We start from the raw sequence: 18,794 nt of genomic DNA, 5'->3' as shown, positions 1-18,794 counted from the left end.
CTCAAGACAGGCTTTCTATTTCCCTCATTCATTCACATTGTTATGATAGTTTTCAGTGTAATTATTTCTCTAACTGCACTCATCACTCTATGATGAGCTTCATGTGATGAGCTGCACCTACATGGGAAGATGGGGGAAATAAGGGTTGGGACTGAGGCAGTAAAAGATTAGAAATGAGCTTTGTAAGGGCATTATCGAGGTCACAATACAAGATGGGTATTATGTATATGTAAACTATATGCATACAATACTATCAATAGACCAAGGAGAAAAAATTTCCAATGACTGTCCCAACATAAATCAGTGCTAGAACGATCCGCCCTCCTCCCAAAGCGCATTCTCATTACTGTAGGGAGAGGTACGGGGAAAGCCTGATGACCCCTATAGAGCCCACCTGGACTGGCACCCAGGGAAGGCCTGGAGTCTAGGGGAAAAAGAGAGGGACGGAAGGGGGCCTGCCAAGCATCCCAGCTCTCCCTAGGCTAGGAAGAAGGCCTCCGGCATGGGAACTCCAAAACCCCATACCTGAGAAGAGCTTGCTTAAGAATGTACTTTTAAAAAAGAGATACTTCAATGTTTTCTGCTGACAGCCTCCTCCCCCCACACACACAACTAAATACACACACACTTTACATGTTTTCTTACAATGAGACCTCCAGTAGCCAGGGAGACAGGAACTTGGAAATACTATTCCCCTTTTTCAAGTCTTATTTCCTCAATCTTATTTCCTCACAGATTTCGATGGGGTCCTCTATCATATTTCCAATCCTAATGGAGACAAAACTAAAGTGATGGTCAGTATTTCTTTGAAATTCTACAAGGAACTTCAGGCACATGGTGCAGATGAGGTAGGTTGTACCTTCCTCCTTGGGCCTTCTGTCTCTTCCTCTCCTTGGATCAGCAGTTGCTGAGGGAGGGAGGGAACCCTTTTCCACCCTGGGTGCTTTAGATCCCATTTCCATTGTAAAGAAGTCTGTTCACCAGAAAAGGTCTTGCCTACTGTCTTGTTCTTTACTCCAGAAAAGTAAGAGGTTCCCTAGCCAATGTGGGAAAAAACTTTTCACCTAAAGGGGCTAGAGAACTACAGAAGTTAAGTTAAATATGACAGGTTTGACCCCCAGTACTGCATTGGGTACCTACCCCCAGACTGCCAGGAGTACTCTGAATACAGATCTGGGAATAACCACTGCCAGGTGTGGGTCCAGAACACCCAAATTATATGTAAGTTTTTAAAAGCCCTCAAAGAGGGGCTGAGCTATAGTACAGCGGGTAGGTTTGCCTGTACACTGAGTTCAGTCCCCAGCATCCCTGAGCACAGAACCAAGGGTTAGCCTTGAGCACTATTGCTACTTAGGTGTGATCCAAAAATAAAAAATGCCAGCTCACAAAGAATGCTTTGCCTTGAAAAATAGTTATTGCAGGGAGGTAGATATGTGACGGGCTCTGTTCTATCTCCTCCATTCTGCTGGGCTTGAATTCAGAGCCTCTCCCATCTTGGTCATATGTTCTATCAATAAACCCTATCTCCAGCCACGATGGCTTCCCTTTCTGTCAAGAAGGCCTATGACTTGTAGCCTTTTTAAAGTAACTGGTCTTTGGGGCTGAGAGATAGCATGAATGTGGGGCATTTGCCTTGCATGCAGAAGGACGGTGGTTCGAATCCCAGCATCCCATATGGTCCCCTAAGCTGCCAGGAGCAATTTCTGAGCGTTGAGCCAGGAGTAACCCCTGAGTGCTGCCGGGTGTGACCCAAAAGTCAAAAAAAAAAAAAAAAAGTGACTGGTCTTTATTTCTTATTCTGGAATTTGGAATTGTAGGCATAAGTAAAATCTCTTTAATTTTTTAATTGATGCCCTTTTTAGTTGTACTATAAGTCTTGCTTATCTTTATGGCTGACTGCCTTAGGGGAAATCAGATAGAATGTCCATGCATTATGAAACTTGACGGCCATGCTTTATTCACTGACTTCTTTTGAGAGCTAAAGTAGCAGGTTTGGTTCCTGTTGAACTATATTTGCTCTGGGGAGAGCCATTTATGGAAGAAAGAAAATGCTATTACACCAGTATGTGCACGTTGTGGTTGGGTCTTGAAGCAGGAAGTATGACTCAGTTCCTGAATCAGTTTTCAAATATCTTTCAGTTTAACAATGTTCTCCTTAATCTGGTGAATGGAGATATAGCCAGTCCTGTTTTATATTTCTGATTAAGAGTATTAACTTTTATATATCTGAAATGATATATTGTAAACTAATGGTAAATCAATAAAAAGGGAAATAGGGAATATCTTTATAGTCATTTTTAATTTTTAAGCATGTAATTTTTTTAAATGCATTTGGTGGAAGAAGGGATTAAAATGTCAGTAGTTCTTTGATCCAAAACTGAAAATAAGAGGATGAGATAGTGCAGATGCGCCAGCATGTGCTGGTATATGCGAGGCCCTGAGTCCATCCCTGGCCCTACATCCTTTCCCCACAGCTCGCCACTTCAGGGTGTGGCCCTAGTGACCTCAGTACTGGAGTTTCACATGGGCCAAGTGCTGCTAGAGGAGGTCTGCATAGATTGAACAGTAACAAACTTGATGTTCATCAAACAACACCAAGAACCCTAGGTGGTCACTTCCTATAATTATTCACAAGCTTTTAATTGGCCCTAGATGTTCAAGGGAATAGCCAAATGCGTATAAGAAATTGTGCTTGGCCAAAGGTGGTTGGTTCGAATCCTGGTGTCCCATATGGTCCCCCGTGCCTGCCAGGAGCTATTTCTGAGCAGACAGCCAGGAGTAACCCCTGAGCACCGCTGGGTGTGGCCCAAAAACCAAAAACCAAAAAAAAAAAAAAAAAAAATTGTGCTTGGTATCATTTTACCTGAAAAAAGAAAAATTCCAAGGATCAGAGTGAATAAGGCACTTGCCTTGAACACAGCCAACCCAGGTTTGATTCCCAGCTTCCCATATGGTCCCCTGAACACTGCTGAATGTGACTAAAAACCAAAAAAATAAAAGTTTCCAAGGGGCCAGAGCGATAGCACAGTGGTAAGGCATTTGCCTTGCACACGGCCAACACAGGACGGTTTGAATCCCGGCATCCCATATGATCCCCCGAGCCTGCCAGGAGCGATTTCTCAGCACAGAGCCAGGAGTAACCCCTGAGCGCTGCCAGATTGTGACCCAGTAACCAAAAAGTAAAATAAAATAAGATCCTCCAAGATGAAGATAATAATAAAAAGTATGTGCAGACTGGAGCCAAGCAATAGCACAGTACGATGGATGCTTGCCTTGCATCCAACTGGGTTTGCTCTGAGTTTCCCATATGGTCCCTCAAGACCACCAGGAATAATGCTGAATGCAGAGCCAGAAATTACTCCTGAACATCGCTAGGTGTGACCCAAAAAGAAAAGCAAAAAATGGTGAAGGCTTAACTGGATAGTGATAGAGTCAGAGAGATAAGATAGTTCAAAGGACTAGAAAGCACCTTGGAGTTCAAGAACTACAAGTGCAAACCATGTCCCCCAGCAGTGTTAGGTGTGTGTGGCGAGGGGGAGGGGACAAGTTAACCTGAGAAGAATGTTGAAGCGTTTAAATAGACACTTGAGACATTTTGGAGTCTAGTCATTCTCCTGAGATCTTTCTCTAAAGATCTGGGTGCTAGGACCTGAGAAATAGCATAACGGGGTGTGTGTGTGTGTGTGTGTGTGTGTGTTGCCTTGCACATATTAACTAGGATCTGATCCCTCTGTGTGTGTGTGTGTGTGTGTGTGTGTGTGTGTGTGTGTGTGTATGTGTGTTGCCTTGCACATATTAACTAGGATCTGATCCCTGTTCTGGAGTCTAGTCATTCTCCTGAGATCTTTCTCTAAAGATCTGGGTGCTAGGACCTGAGAAATAGCATAACGGGGTGTGTGTGTGTGTGTGTGTGTGTGTGTGACGGTGTGGTGTGTGTGTTGCCTTCCACATATTAACTAGGATCTGATCCCTGTGTGTGTGTGTGTGTGTTGCCTTCCACATATTAACTAGGATCTGATCCCTGGCATCACATTTCTGAGCGTGTGTGTGTGTGTGTGTGTGTGTGTGTGTGTGTGTGTGTGTGTGTGTGTGTGTGTGACGGTGTGGTGTGTGTGTTGCCTTCCACATATTAACTAGGATCTGATCCCTGTGTGTGTGTGTGTGTGTTGCCTTCCACATATTAACTAGGATCTGATCCCTGGCATCACATTTCTGAGCACCACCAGTTGTGCCTCCCCCCCTCGCCCCTCGCAATAAAATAAAGATCTGGCTGTGCAACGGTCATAATCTTTGGAAGAGAAAGCACGTGTTTGAATAAATTTCCAGTTCTCCTTTGGAGAGTCTGTGCTTTCCTTACGAGAAACTTCAGAACCCGGTGCTATTCTTACTGTTGCCACAGGGTCAAAGAATCAGCCCCACCCACTCAAGTGGGTGGAGTGAGCAGCTTTCACAGCTGGCACAGAAGGCATGCCAAACGGCTTCCCGGGCTGGTTAAACAGTAACCAGCCCGTCATAACCACAGGAAGCCTGTTCTTTTGGTCCCAGGCCCCTTTCCAAGGTGGAGAGCCTCTCTCTGTTGCTAGGTGGAAGGTCTGATCAGGAGGAATGATCGATCAGACGCCTCCACCTGCTTCTCCCCTGCTGTCAGGTGGGAAGGGGGTGGGTGGGTCACACATTGGAAAGTGAATCGTGAAGCGTGCAAGTGCAGTAAACAGGGAAGTGTTGGCAGGTTTTGCTAATTTGGTGGCACAAAGGAGTTGGAGGTGGCATATGCACCTTTGACTCAGAAGCACCTTGTAGGTCTAAAGCCGTTAGTAAGCCTGGAATTAGAGTGAGTCTATGCGGCTGTGCTTGGCTCATGCTCCATATCCGTGTACAAACTATATACTATAGTTTGTGTGTGTGTGTGTGTGTGTGTGTGTGTGTATGTGTGTGTGTATATATATATGTATATATATCTATATACATATATATATATATAAAATTAGATACAGCACTCTGATTGAAATTTTTGTGGGGTGGCCATGATGTTTATTTTTTTCTCCAAGTTTTTCTTTTTTTTTTTTAGTTGGAATTTGGGCCCCAAGTGGCAGCACTCAGAAATTATTCCTGGCCGGTTCAGGGGACCATATGGGATGCTGAGGATTGAACCCAGGTCGGCCGCATAAAAGGCAGACATCCTACCTGCTTTGCTATTGTTCTTTTTTTTTTTTTTTATGGTTTTTGGATCACACCCGGCAGTGCTCAGGGGTTACTCCTGGCTTCATGCTCAGAAATTGCTCCTGGCAGGCACGGGGGACCATATGGGACTCCGGGATTTGAACCGATGACCTTCTGCATGAAAGGCAAAAGCCTTACCTCCAAGTTATCTCTCCGGCCCCTTTGCTATTGTTCTAACCCTTCTCTCAAACCCTTTAGAGAAGTGGTATATTTATAAAGGGGCATCTTTGGGTCAATCTATGTCAGTAGACTCTGTGACCAAGAACCTCTTCCTCCAGTTCCTTTTCTCTAAAGATCCCTCATCGTGGCTTCTTGGTCACCAGATAGGAACTTAATGTGGCCTTCTTACCTTTTGCCTTTATGTAGGCAAGTCACTGAGTCAGGCTATTTCTAAGAAATTAGTTAAGAATTTAATACCTAGAGAGTATCTGAAAAATCAGAATGGAAGGAAAGCACCTGAGAAGTATTTACTCCATGTTTGTTCCACATGTTTCAGGTATTTGGGCACCCAGAACTTGGGGGTGGGGTGCTGCACTCTAATGGCTCTCAGGAGGAAGGAATTCTCTCAACCATGCCTGTGAAACTCATCATTAAAACAAAAGTTTGTGCCTCTGTTCCCTTTTAATTTGGTGACTAGTCATCAGATTTAGTGCCACTTGCTCCTTTTCTGTTAGGCCAAAAGGTATGGGAGATGATTAGTAGGCTTGTGCTAAGAAAATATTTGATTAGATATCTCAAACAAAAACCCTTCTGCCTCTTAGACCATGGAAGTTAGGGCTTTGATTTCACTTGGGTTGGGTGTTCAAGTTATACCTACTGGTGTTCAGTGGCTCCTCCTGAGAGTGCTTGGCTGCCCACAGGGAAATAAGAAATAAAACCCCCTGTACTCTCTCTTCACTTTCTATTCTAAGTTTTTAGACTGGGAATGCAGTTTAGCAATAGAGCTTCCTTATGAGATCGTGGGTTCAATCTTAAGCACTATTTTTATGGAGTTTTTTAAGTTTAAATATGGGGTTTATTTGGACCTCCTAAGTGGTGCTCAGGGAACAGACCCAGGCTGATTCACAGCCAACCAGGCCAGTGGTTTGATACAAGGGGCTGAGAATTTACTGCAGGGATCACTCAGATCATCCCAATGGTACCACCCCCAGACTTTCAGAGCTACACTTGGCAATATGTGAGGGACCATGTGGTACCAAGAATAGAACTGGGGTTGGCTATCTGTAAGGCATAGACCTTAACCCCCACGCTCTCTCTCTTGCCCCTAATTATAAGAATTTAATGAAGGATGTTTTTGAGTAACGTTTTGTGAGACATTTCTGTGTTCTGCTTCTTAGACATTTAAAAACTGCTGAACAATGAAACTGTTATAACGTTGTTCGTAGCTTTCATGTATTTTGTTTCTGTCTCCAAATATCTGCCTTTTTACTGATTCTTTCATATAGCATTTAAGTCAGAAATATTTCTTCCAACACAAAACGGTTATTTCTTAAACATACTAGCTAGGTGTAATTTCCACTAGGTGAAGTAGTCACTGGCAGAAACTTAAAAAAGGGAAGTTATAAAAGAGGCTCTTGGGGCCAGAGAGAGATAGTAGAGGTTAAGACTTTTGCCCATGGGGCCGGGCGGTGGCGCTAGAGGTAAGGTGCCTGCCTTACCTGCGCTAGCCTTGGACGGACCGCAGTTCGATCCCCCGGCATCCCATATGGTCCCCCAAGCCAGGAGCGACTTCTGAGCACATAGCCAGGAGTAACCCCTGAGCGTCACCGGGTGTGGCCCAAAAACCAAAAAAAAAAAAAAAGACTTTTGCCTTGCTTGCAGCCTACATGGGTTTGATCCCTGGCATTCATATGGTCCCCTAAGACCTGCCAGGAATGATACCAGAACACAATCAGGAGTAAGCTCTGAGCAATGCTATGTACGATCCATACACCCCTTCCCTATTTAAAAAGTTTTTTTAAAGGCTCTTGTTTTGGGGCCAGAGAGATAGCACAATAATAGAGCTTTTGCCTTGCACACAGCCAATCCAGGACAGACAGTGGTTCTGAATCCCGGCATCCCATATGGTTTCCCAAGCCTGCTAGGAGCGATTTCTGAGCACAGAGCTAGGAATAACCCCTAAGCACCACCAGAAGTGATTCAAAAACAAACAGAAAAGGCTCTTATTTTATCATTTACTTCATAAAACTGGGGTGGGGCCAGGGATGTAGCTCAATGGTGGAACACATACCTACTCTTGCCTTCTATGAGTGAGTCCTGTGGTTTGATTGCTGGTATTGACCCAAAAAAGAAAGAATCTTTAATTATAAGTACTGGTTTGATGGACAACAATTAGAGCATTCAGCCTCACTGGCTGAAATTTAAAAATCTCTTCTCTTTTCATCTTTTAAAATGTTGACTTTGTGCTAAATAATAATACAAAAATATTTAAGATAATCTGGCTAACTGGAATCAGTTCCCAACAATCGTATTTTATCTCTTCATTCACCTGGATTGGTTTTGTCTCTTCAATCACCTGTGTCTGGTTGATAACTCACTGCATTTGGCCTACTTCTACCCTCCAGAAAACAAACTACTGGGCCGGAGAGATAGCACAGCGGTGTTTGCCTTGCAAGCAGCCGATCCAGGACCAAAGCTGTTTGGTTTGAATCCCAGTGTCCCATATGGTCCCCCATGCCTGCCAGGAGCTATTTCTGAGCAGACAGCCAGCACCACCAGGTGTGGCCCAAAAACCAAAAAAAAAAAAAAAAAGAAAAAAAAAAGAAAACAAACTACTGTGTCATGTCTGATCTGTAAAAAAAACAAAGAACATAAAGGGTGTCACCTATTCCTAAAGGATAGGCCTTGGTTGAAAAGCAGAAGCTAGACTAGATTAGAACCCAAAAGGTTCTAATCTCAGTTCTCTTCGTGACTTCTTGGTAATTAAAAGAATTAAGTGACCTGTTCCCTTCTCTTTATCTAGTTAGTTTCTATGAGTAGAATGAAAACTAGGAAGAATGTTGGCTTAGGGTCTTGGCAGGAACTAATTTTAATAAAATGAAACTTGGCCTTTGAACTAACATTTCTTTTTTTGTGTTTTCTAGTTATTAAAGAGGGTCTACGGGAATTTCTTGGTAAATCCAGAATCAGGTATGTAGGAATGTTGTGTGTGAAATGACAGTGGGCCCATTTGAACTTTGCCTTCTTAGTCAAATGACTTGGTTTAAATATTGTTCATTTTATAGATATTTCTGCATTAACTGCACTCCTATTTCAACTTTCATTAAAAATAGCCTGTAAGCGGCTTTGCCTTTTTCATACTCTATTTCCCCCTTTTTGGGGGTGGTGATTGCTGGGGATCAAACCCAGGGCTTTACACAGACACAGCATGTACTCTCCAACAGGGTTCCTTTTGTCCCAATTTTTTTCTTTAAATTTTGCTTGTTTGTTTTTGGGCTACATAAGGCATTGCTCAGAAGTTGGGATGATGCTAAGGATTAAATCTGTTCAGCTACATGCAAAACAAACTCCCTGCCCACTGTACTGTTGCTGCGGCCTCTGTGCCAGTATTTTTAACATTTACTTCATGGAGAGCGACCTTAACCAGCCAGCCAGAGGACCACTTTTGTTTGTTCATGATGATTAAAATGCCTTTCAAAAAGACTAAGCAAACATAATTCTCCAGTCCCAGTAACACCTTTCTTTCATAAGCTCCACATTTGGCGAATAAAGAGGTATATTCACAGCTATTGTCACATTTTCAAGTCACAGAAATTTCAGCCCCCTTAAGTGATCTCTGCCTCCTTTGAGAATAGAGGCAGTGAAAGAATTATAGCCATCGGTAACAGAAAAGGCTCTGTTTTTGTTCTAAGGAAAGTTTACGGTGGAAAAGACAGAAAAATATAACCATGCTTATGCTTAAGAGGTATATTCCAGTTCTGAGACAATTAGCCAGGCCCCATTTGAGGACCAAGACAATTTGAATAAATGTGTTATTCAGATAGTGCTGGAGTAATTGTTGCAAGAATATATATCTCTTGTCTTTTATCAGCAGTTAAACGTTTATTTCCTACTCCAGACTTTTCTTTTTTTAAAAAAAAAAAAAACATGATGGGCCCGGAGAGATATCACATTGGCGTTTCCCTTGCAAGCTGCCTATCCAGGACCAAAGGTGGTTGGTTCGAATTCCGGTGTCCCATATGGTCCCCTGTGCTTGCCAGGAGCTATTTCTGAGCAGCCAGCCAGGAGTATCCCCTGAGCACCGCTGGGTGTGGCCCAAAAACCAAAAAACAAAAAAAAACAAAAACAAAAAAAAAACACCATGATCTCACCACCCATATTAAAATTCTTTTCCGGACCGGAGAGATAGCACAATGGCGTTTGCCTTGCAAGCAGCTGATCCAGGACCAAAGGTGGTTGGTTCGAATCCCGGTGTCCCATATGGTCCCCCGTGCTTGCCAGGAGCTATTTCTGAGCAGACAGCCAGGAGTATCCCCTGAGCACCATCGAGTGTGGCCCAAAAACAAAAAAAAAAAGTTTTTTTTTCCTTCGGCAGAGAGATAAAACATTTGCTTTGCATGCAGCTAACCCCAAATTCAATCCCTGAGCACTGGAGGGGTCACTCCTGAGCACTGCTGGGTGTGGCCAGGTAAGGAAAATGCCTTACCATGTCTCCTATATATAGCTTCGTGGGGTGGGGTGGGGTGGGGGAGAACAACACAGTTGAAGTTGCTCAGGAATTATGGCTCTGCAGTTAGAAGTTATTCCTAAACGATGCTCAGGGTACCATATGCGATGCTGGGAATAAAACCCAGGTCTGCCTCATGTAAGTCAAGTCTACCCGAGTCATATCTCCACTATATAAAATGAAGTTGCCTTTGAAATGAACTTGCTACCAGGAGTATCTGTGAATGGGTCTTTGACAGTGGAAAAATAAATAACAAAATGCATTAATCACAAGTAGATACCATCAATGCATTGTAGAAACAAAATCCAAAAAATAAATAACCATGTAAGTAAGGGAACCAAGGATTTTAAGAAAGAAACAGAACAGCATAGCACAGTGGGTAAGGTATTTTCCTTGTACGGTGCTGACCTGGATTCAATCCCTTACACCCCATTATGGTTCCCCCAAGCCCATTTGAAGTGCTCCCTGAGTGCAGAGCCAGGAGGAATCTCTAAACTAATCCCTGACACACACACACACACACACCCCAAAAAAAGTCCAGAACAGAGGACTAGAGACATGGGTCAACAGTCTGGAGCACTTGCTTTGCCTGGATTCAATCCCTGGCACCACATGGTCCCCTGAGCACCATTAGATATGACCCAAAACAAAAAGAAGGGGGAAGGGAGGGGAAAGTTAAAAAAAAAAAAATAAAGAAGAAAACAACAAAGACGTGATGTAGGACGTCTTGATCATATGCCTTGTTATGGCTCAGGTCCTAAAATCTATGAGATCAACCAGAGAAGAATATGGAGAGCTCATGGTTCCATTCCGTCTTGTCTGCCCAGGCATCCCTAGCTCCAGGCCCTCTTCCCACAGTACAGAATTTAAATATGGCCTCTGTCCTCTTTGCATGAGTTCATCTAGGCAAATTTAGAAAACATAGCAGGCTAGATTTTAAGTTATCTTTATCCTTAATATTTTTTTCTTCATCAAACTAGGCTTCTTTTTTTTTTTTAAGTTTGACTTTGGGGCCTGGGATCTGTATTGATGATAGAGCATTGATTTTTCATGAATGAGGCCCGGGATTGAATTCCCAGCACCACAGTCTGACTTTAGTTGATGTTTTATTTAGTTTTATTTGGCTTTTTAAAATGAGCAGGCCTCGACTCTAAATATTTTTTAATCTAATCTTCATGTAGTCTGTTTGCTTCTCTGGCTTTCAGGTACCCAAAATGGAATGATTATTTAATATTGGAGTGCCAAAAATGTGCTAGGTCCTATTGAGTTCAGAGGTTTAGGCAATCCCTGTTCTCAATCAGTGAGAAACACAGACCTCAGTAATGCTTTTAGGGGGAAAGGAAATAATTGCAAGCATTAGTCTTCAGTGATGGGCAAAAATCCTTGAAAACTCCTGGGGCATGTATTAAGAGTTGGATGATACGGGGGCCAGAGAGATGGCATGGAAGTAAGGCGTTTGCCTTGCATGCAGAAGGATGGTGGTTCAAATCCTGGCATCCCATATGGTCCCCCGAGCCTGCCATGAGCGATTTCTGAGCATAGAGCCAGGAGTGGCCCCTGAGCACTGCCGGGTGTGAACCCCCCCCCCCAAAAAAAAAGAGTTGGTTGATACAGACAAGTGTTCCAACCTTCCTTGCTAGGATTTGTGGTTGACAAAGAGGTAGAAGAGAGTAGTGGTCAGTAGACTTGGAATTTCATACCAGTACTGCATCACCTGGTTTCTCATGACCTGCTATGTTTTCTGAGCTTTGCAGTGAATGGTGGACTAAGATATAACTCAGTGGGGCCCAGAAACTACTCTTAGCACCTTGCTCAGGGGTTCTCCTGACTGTACTCTACTGGGAGCAGCATGAGTGCAAAGGATCAAACAAGTCTCTCCACATGCAAAGCATATACTAACCCTTAAGCCTCCTAGCCCTGTTACAGTGTGAACACTACATTCTTTCGATTGTTCCAGTTGTCCTTTATCAGGAGATAGAGGGCTTGTATGAGTTAGGCAGTTTGTTCCCATAACAGCACCACCAGGGTTTTGGCCTATTGACTTGCCTACACCTGGAGATCATGTTTCTTTAGTAAATCACTTTGCTTCTTTAAACCTCCTTTTTGGTTTTGTTGGGTTTTTTGCTTGTTTGTTTTTGGGTCATACCAGATGATGTTCAGACATTACTCCTGGCTCTGTGCTCAGAAATTACTCCTGAAGTGTCAAGATTGAATCCAGGTTGGCCTACCTACTGTACTATCACTCCAGCCCTGGTATCTTTTCTGTTGTACTAAAAAGCTATTGAGCTTCTAACTATATTGCATTTGTCTCATAAAACCATTGGAGAAAAGTATGTAAGTCGTATTATAAGCATAATAGTATATATGTGATCTACATTCATACTATGTGTAAAACAGATAGAGAACAGTCTCCACATTATGATTTCTTCCTATACAATATGTCAACCTCAGTATGATTAAAATTTGGGGAACTGTGTGTGTGTGTGTGCGTGTGCGTGTGCGTGTGCGTGCGTGCGCGCTTGTGCAAATCTCTCCTGGCAGGCCCTGGGGGATGCTGGGATTCAAACCAAATCCATTCTGAATTGGCTGTGTGTAAGGCAAATGCCCTACCACTGTACTATCTCTTTGGCCCCTGGAACTATCTATTTATAATGTAGGGTTTTTTTCCCCAAGCACTAAGAGTTTTTGTTTTTGGACCACACCAGTCATGTTCAGGGCTTGCTGCCTGGATTCTGTACTCAAATATCACTGCTGGTTGTGCTCAGAGGACCGACCATATGCACATGAGAAATCGAACTCATGTGCAAGCACCTACCTTCTGTATCATCTCTAACTCCCACAGCAAAAAAAGGGTTGGGGTGTATGCTTTGCATGTAAGAGCCCTAGATTCTTTTTTTTTTTTCCGGGCCACACCCGTTTGATGCTCAGGGGTTACTCCTGGCTAAGCACTCAGAAATTGCCCCTGGCTTGGGGGGGACCACATGGGACGCCGGGGGATTGAACCACGGTCCTTCCTTGGCTAGTGCTTGCAAGGCAGACACCTTAGCTCTAGTGCCACCTCGCTGGCCCCAGGTCCTAGATTCTTTTCCCCACCACTTCATGGCCCCTGACTACCCACAGGTACAACCCAAAAACCAGAAAGAAAATTAAAATGTTTTGAGTTCATCTCATTTTCCTGTGAGGTAGTTGAGAAAGAGCACTTTACCTGGGTTCAGAGTATTACCCTGGGTTCAGGGCTAAAGAAGTAGTATAGGAGTTAAGGTTGCTTGTGTACTTTGATTTTGATTTTTTTTTTTTTTTTTTGGTTTTTCGGGCCACACCCATTTGTTACTCCTGGCTAAGGGCTCAGAAGTTGCCCCTGGCTTGGGGGGGACCATATGGGATGCTGGGGGATCGAACCACGGTCCTTCCTTGGATAGCGCTTGCTAGCCAAGGCAGACACCTTACCTCTAGCACCACCTCGCCGGCCCCTGCTTGTCTACTTTGGAGACAGCTCTAGATCAGTCCCCAATACTGCTTGTTTCCCTGAGCAGCACCAGATGTGGCCCAACCCTTCCCCTCATTTCTTGTTTATTTGTTTTTAATTATTCCTAGTCTCTCTTGTCTTGGGAGGAATCAGTAAGCTTTTCCTCAAAATATAACTGGTGTTATTCTCCCTCTGCAGGATACAATGTCTCTTTGCTATACGACCTTGAAAATCTGCCTGCTTCCAAGGATTCCATTGTCCATCAGGCTGGCATGTTAAAACGAAATTGTTTTGCCTCTGTCTTTGAGAAGTACTTCCAATTCCAAGAAGAGGGCAAGGAAGGAGAGAACCGGGCAGTAATCCATTATAGAGATGATGAGACCATGTGAGTACAGAACTTGGTCATGAAACCCAGGTAGCTATCATTCATCGTAACTGAAAGCCAGGCTTTAAACTCCATTGTTGGGACACCATTCCCGAAGCATTCTGTTAAGGGGTTTATGCCCAGATGAAGAGAGGCACCAAAATAGACCACTCTTGTGTTCAGATATCAAAAGTTAGGAAAAGATGAAAAGAGAGTCCAGCTGGAGAGATAGCATGGAGGTAGGGTGTTTGCTTTGCATGTAGAAGAATGGTGGTTCGAATCCCGGCATCCCATATGGCCCTCTGAGCCTGCCAGGAGTGATTTCTGAGTGTAGAGCCAGGAAGAACCTCTGAGCAGTGCTGAGTGTGACCCAAAAAAAAAGAAAAGAGTGTCTAGTGGTTTCCTTTTAGACATCACTAATTCTGTGTCCTCTTCAGGGTTAAAGTCTGAATGATCAGGATCAAAAGCAAGCATAGGTTTTGTGCTAGTGTCAGTTGCATCTCCAAATGAGAGTTGCACTGTAGAGGAAGAAATCAGATAGAATTGCTAACTTTAGATTTTTATGTCTTATTAGAAACAGGTTCATAGCACTGGGTGGTGTTTTGTTTGTTTGTTTTTTAGTTTGTTTTTGTTTTGGGGTCACACACAGTGATGCTCAGGGGTTACTTCTGGCTATGCACTCAGAAATCGCTCCTGGTTTGGGGGACCATATGGGACACCTGGGGATCAAACTGTGGTCCATCCTAGGTTAGCCACTTGTAAGGCAAATGTCCTACTGCTGTGCCACTGCTCTGGCCTCAACACTGGGTAGTTTTCATCTCCTGCTTTTTGGGGGCATATATTTATCACTCTGACTTTGCTGTGTGTAGACAGGTAATCTCACTGGGCATACCTGCTTTCATTAATCGAGAGTTATGTGACTTTCTTCTCTTGTCAAAATCCCGCTCTCAGTCAGAACTGCCTCTCTGGCTCTTGTTCCCCTCAGGTATGTTGAGTCTAAAAAGGACCGAGTCACAGTAGTCTTCAGCACGGTGTTCAAAGACGATGACGACGTGGTCATTGGGAAAGTGTTCATGCAGGTACGAGGCAGGTTTCGTGGGGGAGCCAATGCAGTCTCATATGTTGACACCAAGGTCCCTTAGGGTTTATTTTGCACTAGAGAAATTTTTTTGGACTAGAGAAAAATGAACAAACAATATGGTTAGATATTAAGACCCTCTCCTGCCAGTGTGTCTTTGATTTTAAAGCTTGGTTCTACTTTGTACCCTCTTTTTTTTTTTTTTTTGGTTTTTGGGCCACACCCAGGAGCAATTTCTGAGCACAGAGCCAGGAGTAACCCCTGAGGCCACCAGGTGTGACCCAACCCCCCCTCAAAAATCCTATCATAAACTGTTGCAACACCCCTATTCTTCTGTTCTGAGCTGTTTCTGAAGATGGACCTCTTTGGAGAGTAACCTCAACCAACTTTTCCAATATTTTGTTTTTGGGTCACACCAGGCAGTGCTCAGGGGTTACTCCTGGCTATGTGCTCAGAAATCGCCCCTGGCTTGGGGGGGACCATATGGGACACCGGGGGATCGAACCGCGGTCCTTCCTTGGCTAGCGCTTGCAAGGCAGACACCTTACCTCCAGCGCCACCTACCCGGCCCACTTTGTACCCTCTTAAGTGTTTCATCAAGGTTTTGGTTTGGTCCTAAAGTCTTATCAAGATGGAGCACAGAGGCCGGAGAGATAGCACAGTGATAAAGTATTTTTGCCTTAGAAGCAGAGGACGGTGGTTGAATCCTGGCATCCCATATGGTCCCCCGAGCCTGCCAGGAGTGATTTCTGAGCGTGGAGCCAGGAGTAACCCCTGAGCACTGCCTGGTGTGACCCAAAAACAAAATATTGGAAAAGTTGGTTGAGGTTACTCTCCAAAGAGGTCCATCTTCAGAAACAGCTCAGAACAGAAGAATAGGGGTGTTGCAACAGTTTATGATAGGATTTTTGAGGGGGGGTTGGGTCACACCTGGTGGCCTCAGGGGTTACTCCTGGCTCTGTGCTCAGAAATTGCTCCTGGCAGGCAAGGGGGACCATATGGGGATGCCAGGAATCACCCTACTGCTGTGCTATCACTCCGGTCCCAATGATAAGACTTTTGATGCTGTTAACTCGACCTGAAGCAGTCTACCCATTAACGCTTTGTCTTGCTGTCTGCTAACCAGTAAGCAGTCTTGGGACCACATGAGCTTCTGAGTCAAGTAAAAACCAGGGTATTTTCTTCTGAGATGGCAAACATTCACAGTCTAGTAAAGTAATTCTGTTTTCCTCAGATTACCATTGTAAATTCATGCTGTTCCTTGGCAAATTTAAAAATTTGAAGACTAAGTCTTTGATTAGATTTTGGTGATAGCTGTATTTAATATAGTGAACATATTTTTATGTGCAGCCTTTCCGAACAGCTAGGGAACTCTTAAAGTAATATCCACAATTTGATCCCTCTCTAGTGGGTCTTTGTATTTGGGCTAATTAATCAGAAACTAATTTTGGAGTCCCTCTGCAGGAAAACTTGACACAGAATATTGACACTTTAAGCACTCGAGAGAACTGGAGTGTGGGTATGGTGTGGTATGGCGAGGATGCGATGTGTATGTATTTGTATACATGTGTGCATAGATACCTCTGTGGTTGCATCTAAATGTAAGTCTCCAGACAGACATTTTATGTGTTTTACAGAATTGACAGGAGAATTAAATGCAGTAGCTCAAAAATTGGCCTAAATCCAGACTGACAAACTAATTTTAAAAGCTATGAAGTATATATTTAGATTTGGCTGGTTTTTTACCAGTCTTGTTCCATTTCATTCCAACAGACATCTTAACTTCTTTTAAATACTTTAAACAGATCTCTTCTTGGAGAGTCTGTTGGAAATTTGTTCCTTAGAAGAATTTGTGTTTTTGTTTTTTGGCTTTTTTTTATTTTTTCCATTTGAATTTACAGCCTCTTTCAAAGTCCATGCGGAGGCAGAAGAGATAGTATAAGAACTAAGACAATTGTTTTATATATGGCCAACCCCAGATTAATCCCTGGAACATCAAATAGTCTCCCGAGCATCACCAAGAATAAGCCCTGAGCTCTGCTGGATCTAGACCTTCTCACATTTAGTCTTTCGATTCCCCAGACCTTCCCCAAACAAAGTCCATGTTCTTGAACATTTGTCTTTAAAAGAAAAAAAAATGACAGGGCTGGAGCAATAGCACAGTGGTAGGGCATTTGCCTTGCACGCAGCTGACTCAGGACGAACCAGGGTTCAATCCGCAGCATTCCATATGGTCCCCCAAGCCTGCCAGGAGCAGTTTCTGAGTGCAGAACTAAGAGTATAACTAACACCTGAGTGCTGCCAGTTGTGGCCCAAAAACAAAAAATTAAAGCCAGAGAGATACAGGAAGTAAGATACTTGCTTTGTGTGTGGCACATCTGGAATACCTGGAACACCTAGCACTGCTAGGAGTAATTTCTGTAAACAGAGCTTGGATTAATGGGCCCGGAGAGATAGCACAGCGGCGTTTGCCTTGCAAGCAGCTGATCCAGGACCAAAGGTGGTTGGTTCGAATCCCGGTGTCCCATATGGTCCCCCGTGCCTGCCAGGAGCTATTTCTGAGCAGACAGCCAGGAGTAACCCCTGAGCACCGCTGGGTGTGGCCCAAAAACCAAAAAAAAAAAAAAAAAAAAAAAAACAGAGCTTGGATTAAGCCCTGAGAACCATCAGTTATGTTTCCCACCCCCAAAATAAGGTTTTTATTTGGTTCTGGGTGATTGTTTATTTTGGGGGAGGGTTGGTTGGTTTGGGGGGGGTCACAATCAATGGTGCTCAAGAGTTACTCTTATCCTAATTTTGTACTCAATAATTAAACTTGGTGGCTCTGGGGACCATATGAGATGCCACTGATCAAACCTGGATACAACTTGTAACAAGGCAAGTGCATTACTTGCTGTACTCTGGCCCCAGATTTTTTTCATTTTTAATCAAGTTTCTGCATTTTAGGTCTGCCAGTTTCTCCAGTTAAGAGAATGGCCTGGCACCTGTGGACCCAGATGGTATCTAGGCATGTGAAAGGCTATGCTCAGGAAGCCATCTGCCCTGCTGCCTTTCCAGATTGAAAGAACTGATTTACTTCCAATGACCATAGAAACCAGGGCTTGTTTTTTGGGGTTTACCAAAAAAAGAAAATCTGCATGTTCTCCTGGGTTTCACTTTAGGTTTCTAGAGTAGAGAAGGAACATCTTGGATGGCTCACATAAAAACTTGTAACCCATGGGCTGGAGCACTAGTACAGCAGGTTGGGTGCTTGCCTTGCACATGGCCAACCTGGGTTCAGTCCCCATCATCACATATAGTCCCCTAAACAGAATCAGGAGTAACCCCTGAGCACTACCTATTGTGGCCAAAAAATTACAAAAAGGGGGGGTGGTGGTGGTGGAGTCAGAACAATAGTACAGTGGTAGGGCGTTTGCCTTGCACATAGCTGACCCAAGTTCAATCCCCAGTATCTCATATGGTCCCCCAAGCCTACCAGGAGTAATCTCTTAGTGCAGAGCCAGGAGTAATCCCTGAGCACCACCTGGTGTTACCAAAAAACCAAAAATAAAAGAAGTTAAGAAAATTGTGACTGGGCCCGGAGAGATAGCACAGCGGTGGCGTTTGCCTTGCAAGCAGCCAATCCAGGACCAAAGGTAGTTTGGTTCAAATCCCGGTGTCCCATATGGTCCCTCGTGCCTGCCAGGAGCTATTTCTGAGCAGACAGCCAGGAGAAACCCCTGAGCACCGACGGGTGTGACCCAAAAACCAAAAAAAAAAAAAAAAGAAGAAAGAAAATTGTGACTAGGGACAAAGAAGGTCACTCGGTGCTCACTCTCCTACTTGTTGTGGCCTCTCCCACATAGGCACATCCACCCTGATCAGAACCTACTCTGCATTTGTCCTCAGGGAATTTCCATTCCCTTCACATGGATGCTTTAGAGCTCAGCTTTGTTGTATTGTCTTTATGGATATAGAAGCTCTGCTCTGGAGAGTCTAGTAGTCATCATCACTTCGGTAC

General features: G+C 43.9%; 1 protein-coding gene across 1 annotated transcript in view; it reads left to right on the top strand.

Moving 5' to 3' along the window:
• ARPC2 (actin related protein 2/3 complex subunit 2) overlaps window positions 1-18,794 on the top strand; it is a 41,618-nt gene that overhangs the window by 13,057 nt on the left and 9,767 nt on the right. The window contains exons 4-7 of the mRNA XM_049768049.1: window positions 736-848; window positions 8,304-8,349; window positions 13,551-13,737; window positions 14,702-14,795. Coding sequence (XP_049624006.1) covers window positions 736-848; window positions 8,304-8,349; window positions 13,551-13,737; window positions 14,702-14,795 — 440 coding nt within the window. The remainder of the gene's footprint in view (window positions 1-735; window positions 849-8,303; window positions 8,350-13,550; window positions 13,738-14,701; window positions 14,796-18,794) is intronic.

Source organism: Suncus etruscus, chromosome 2 (assembly GCF_024139225.1).
Source record: "Suncus etruscus isolate mSunEtr1 chromosome 2, mSunEtr1.pri.cur, whole genome shotgun sequence".
NCBI lineage: Eukaryota > Metazoa > Chordata > Mammalia > Eulipotyphla > Soricidae > Suncus > Suncus etruscus.
This window is presented reverse-complemented; position numbering and strand designations above follow the sequence as displayed.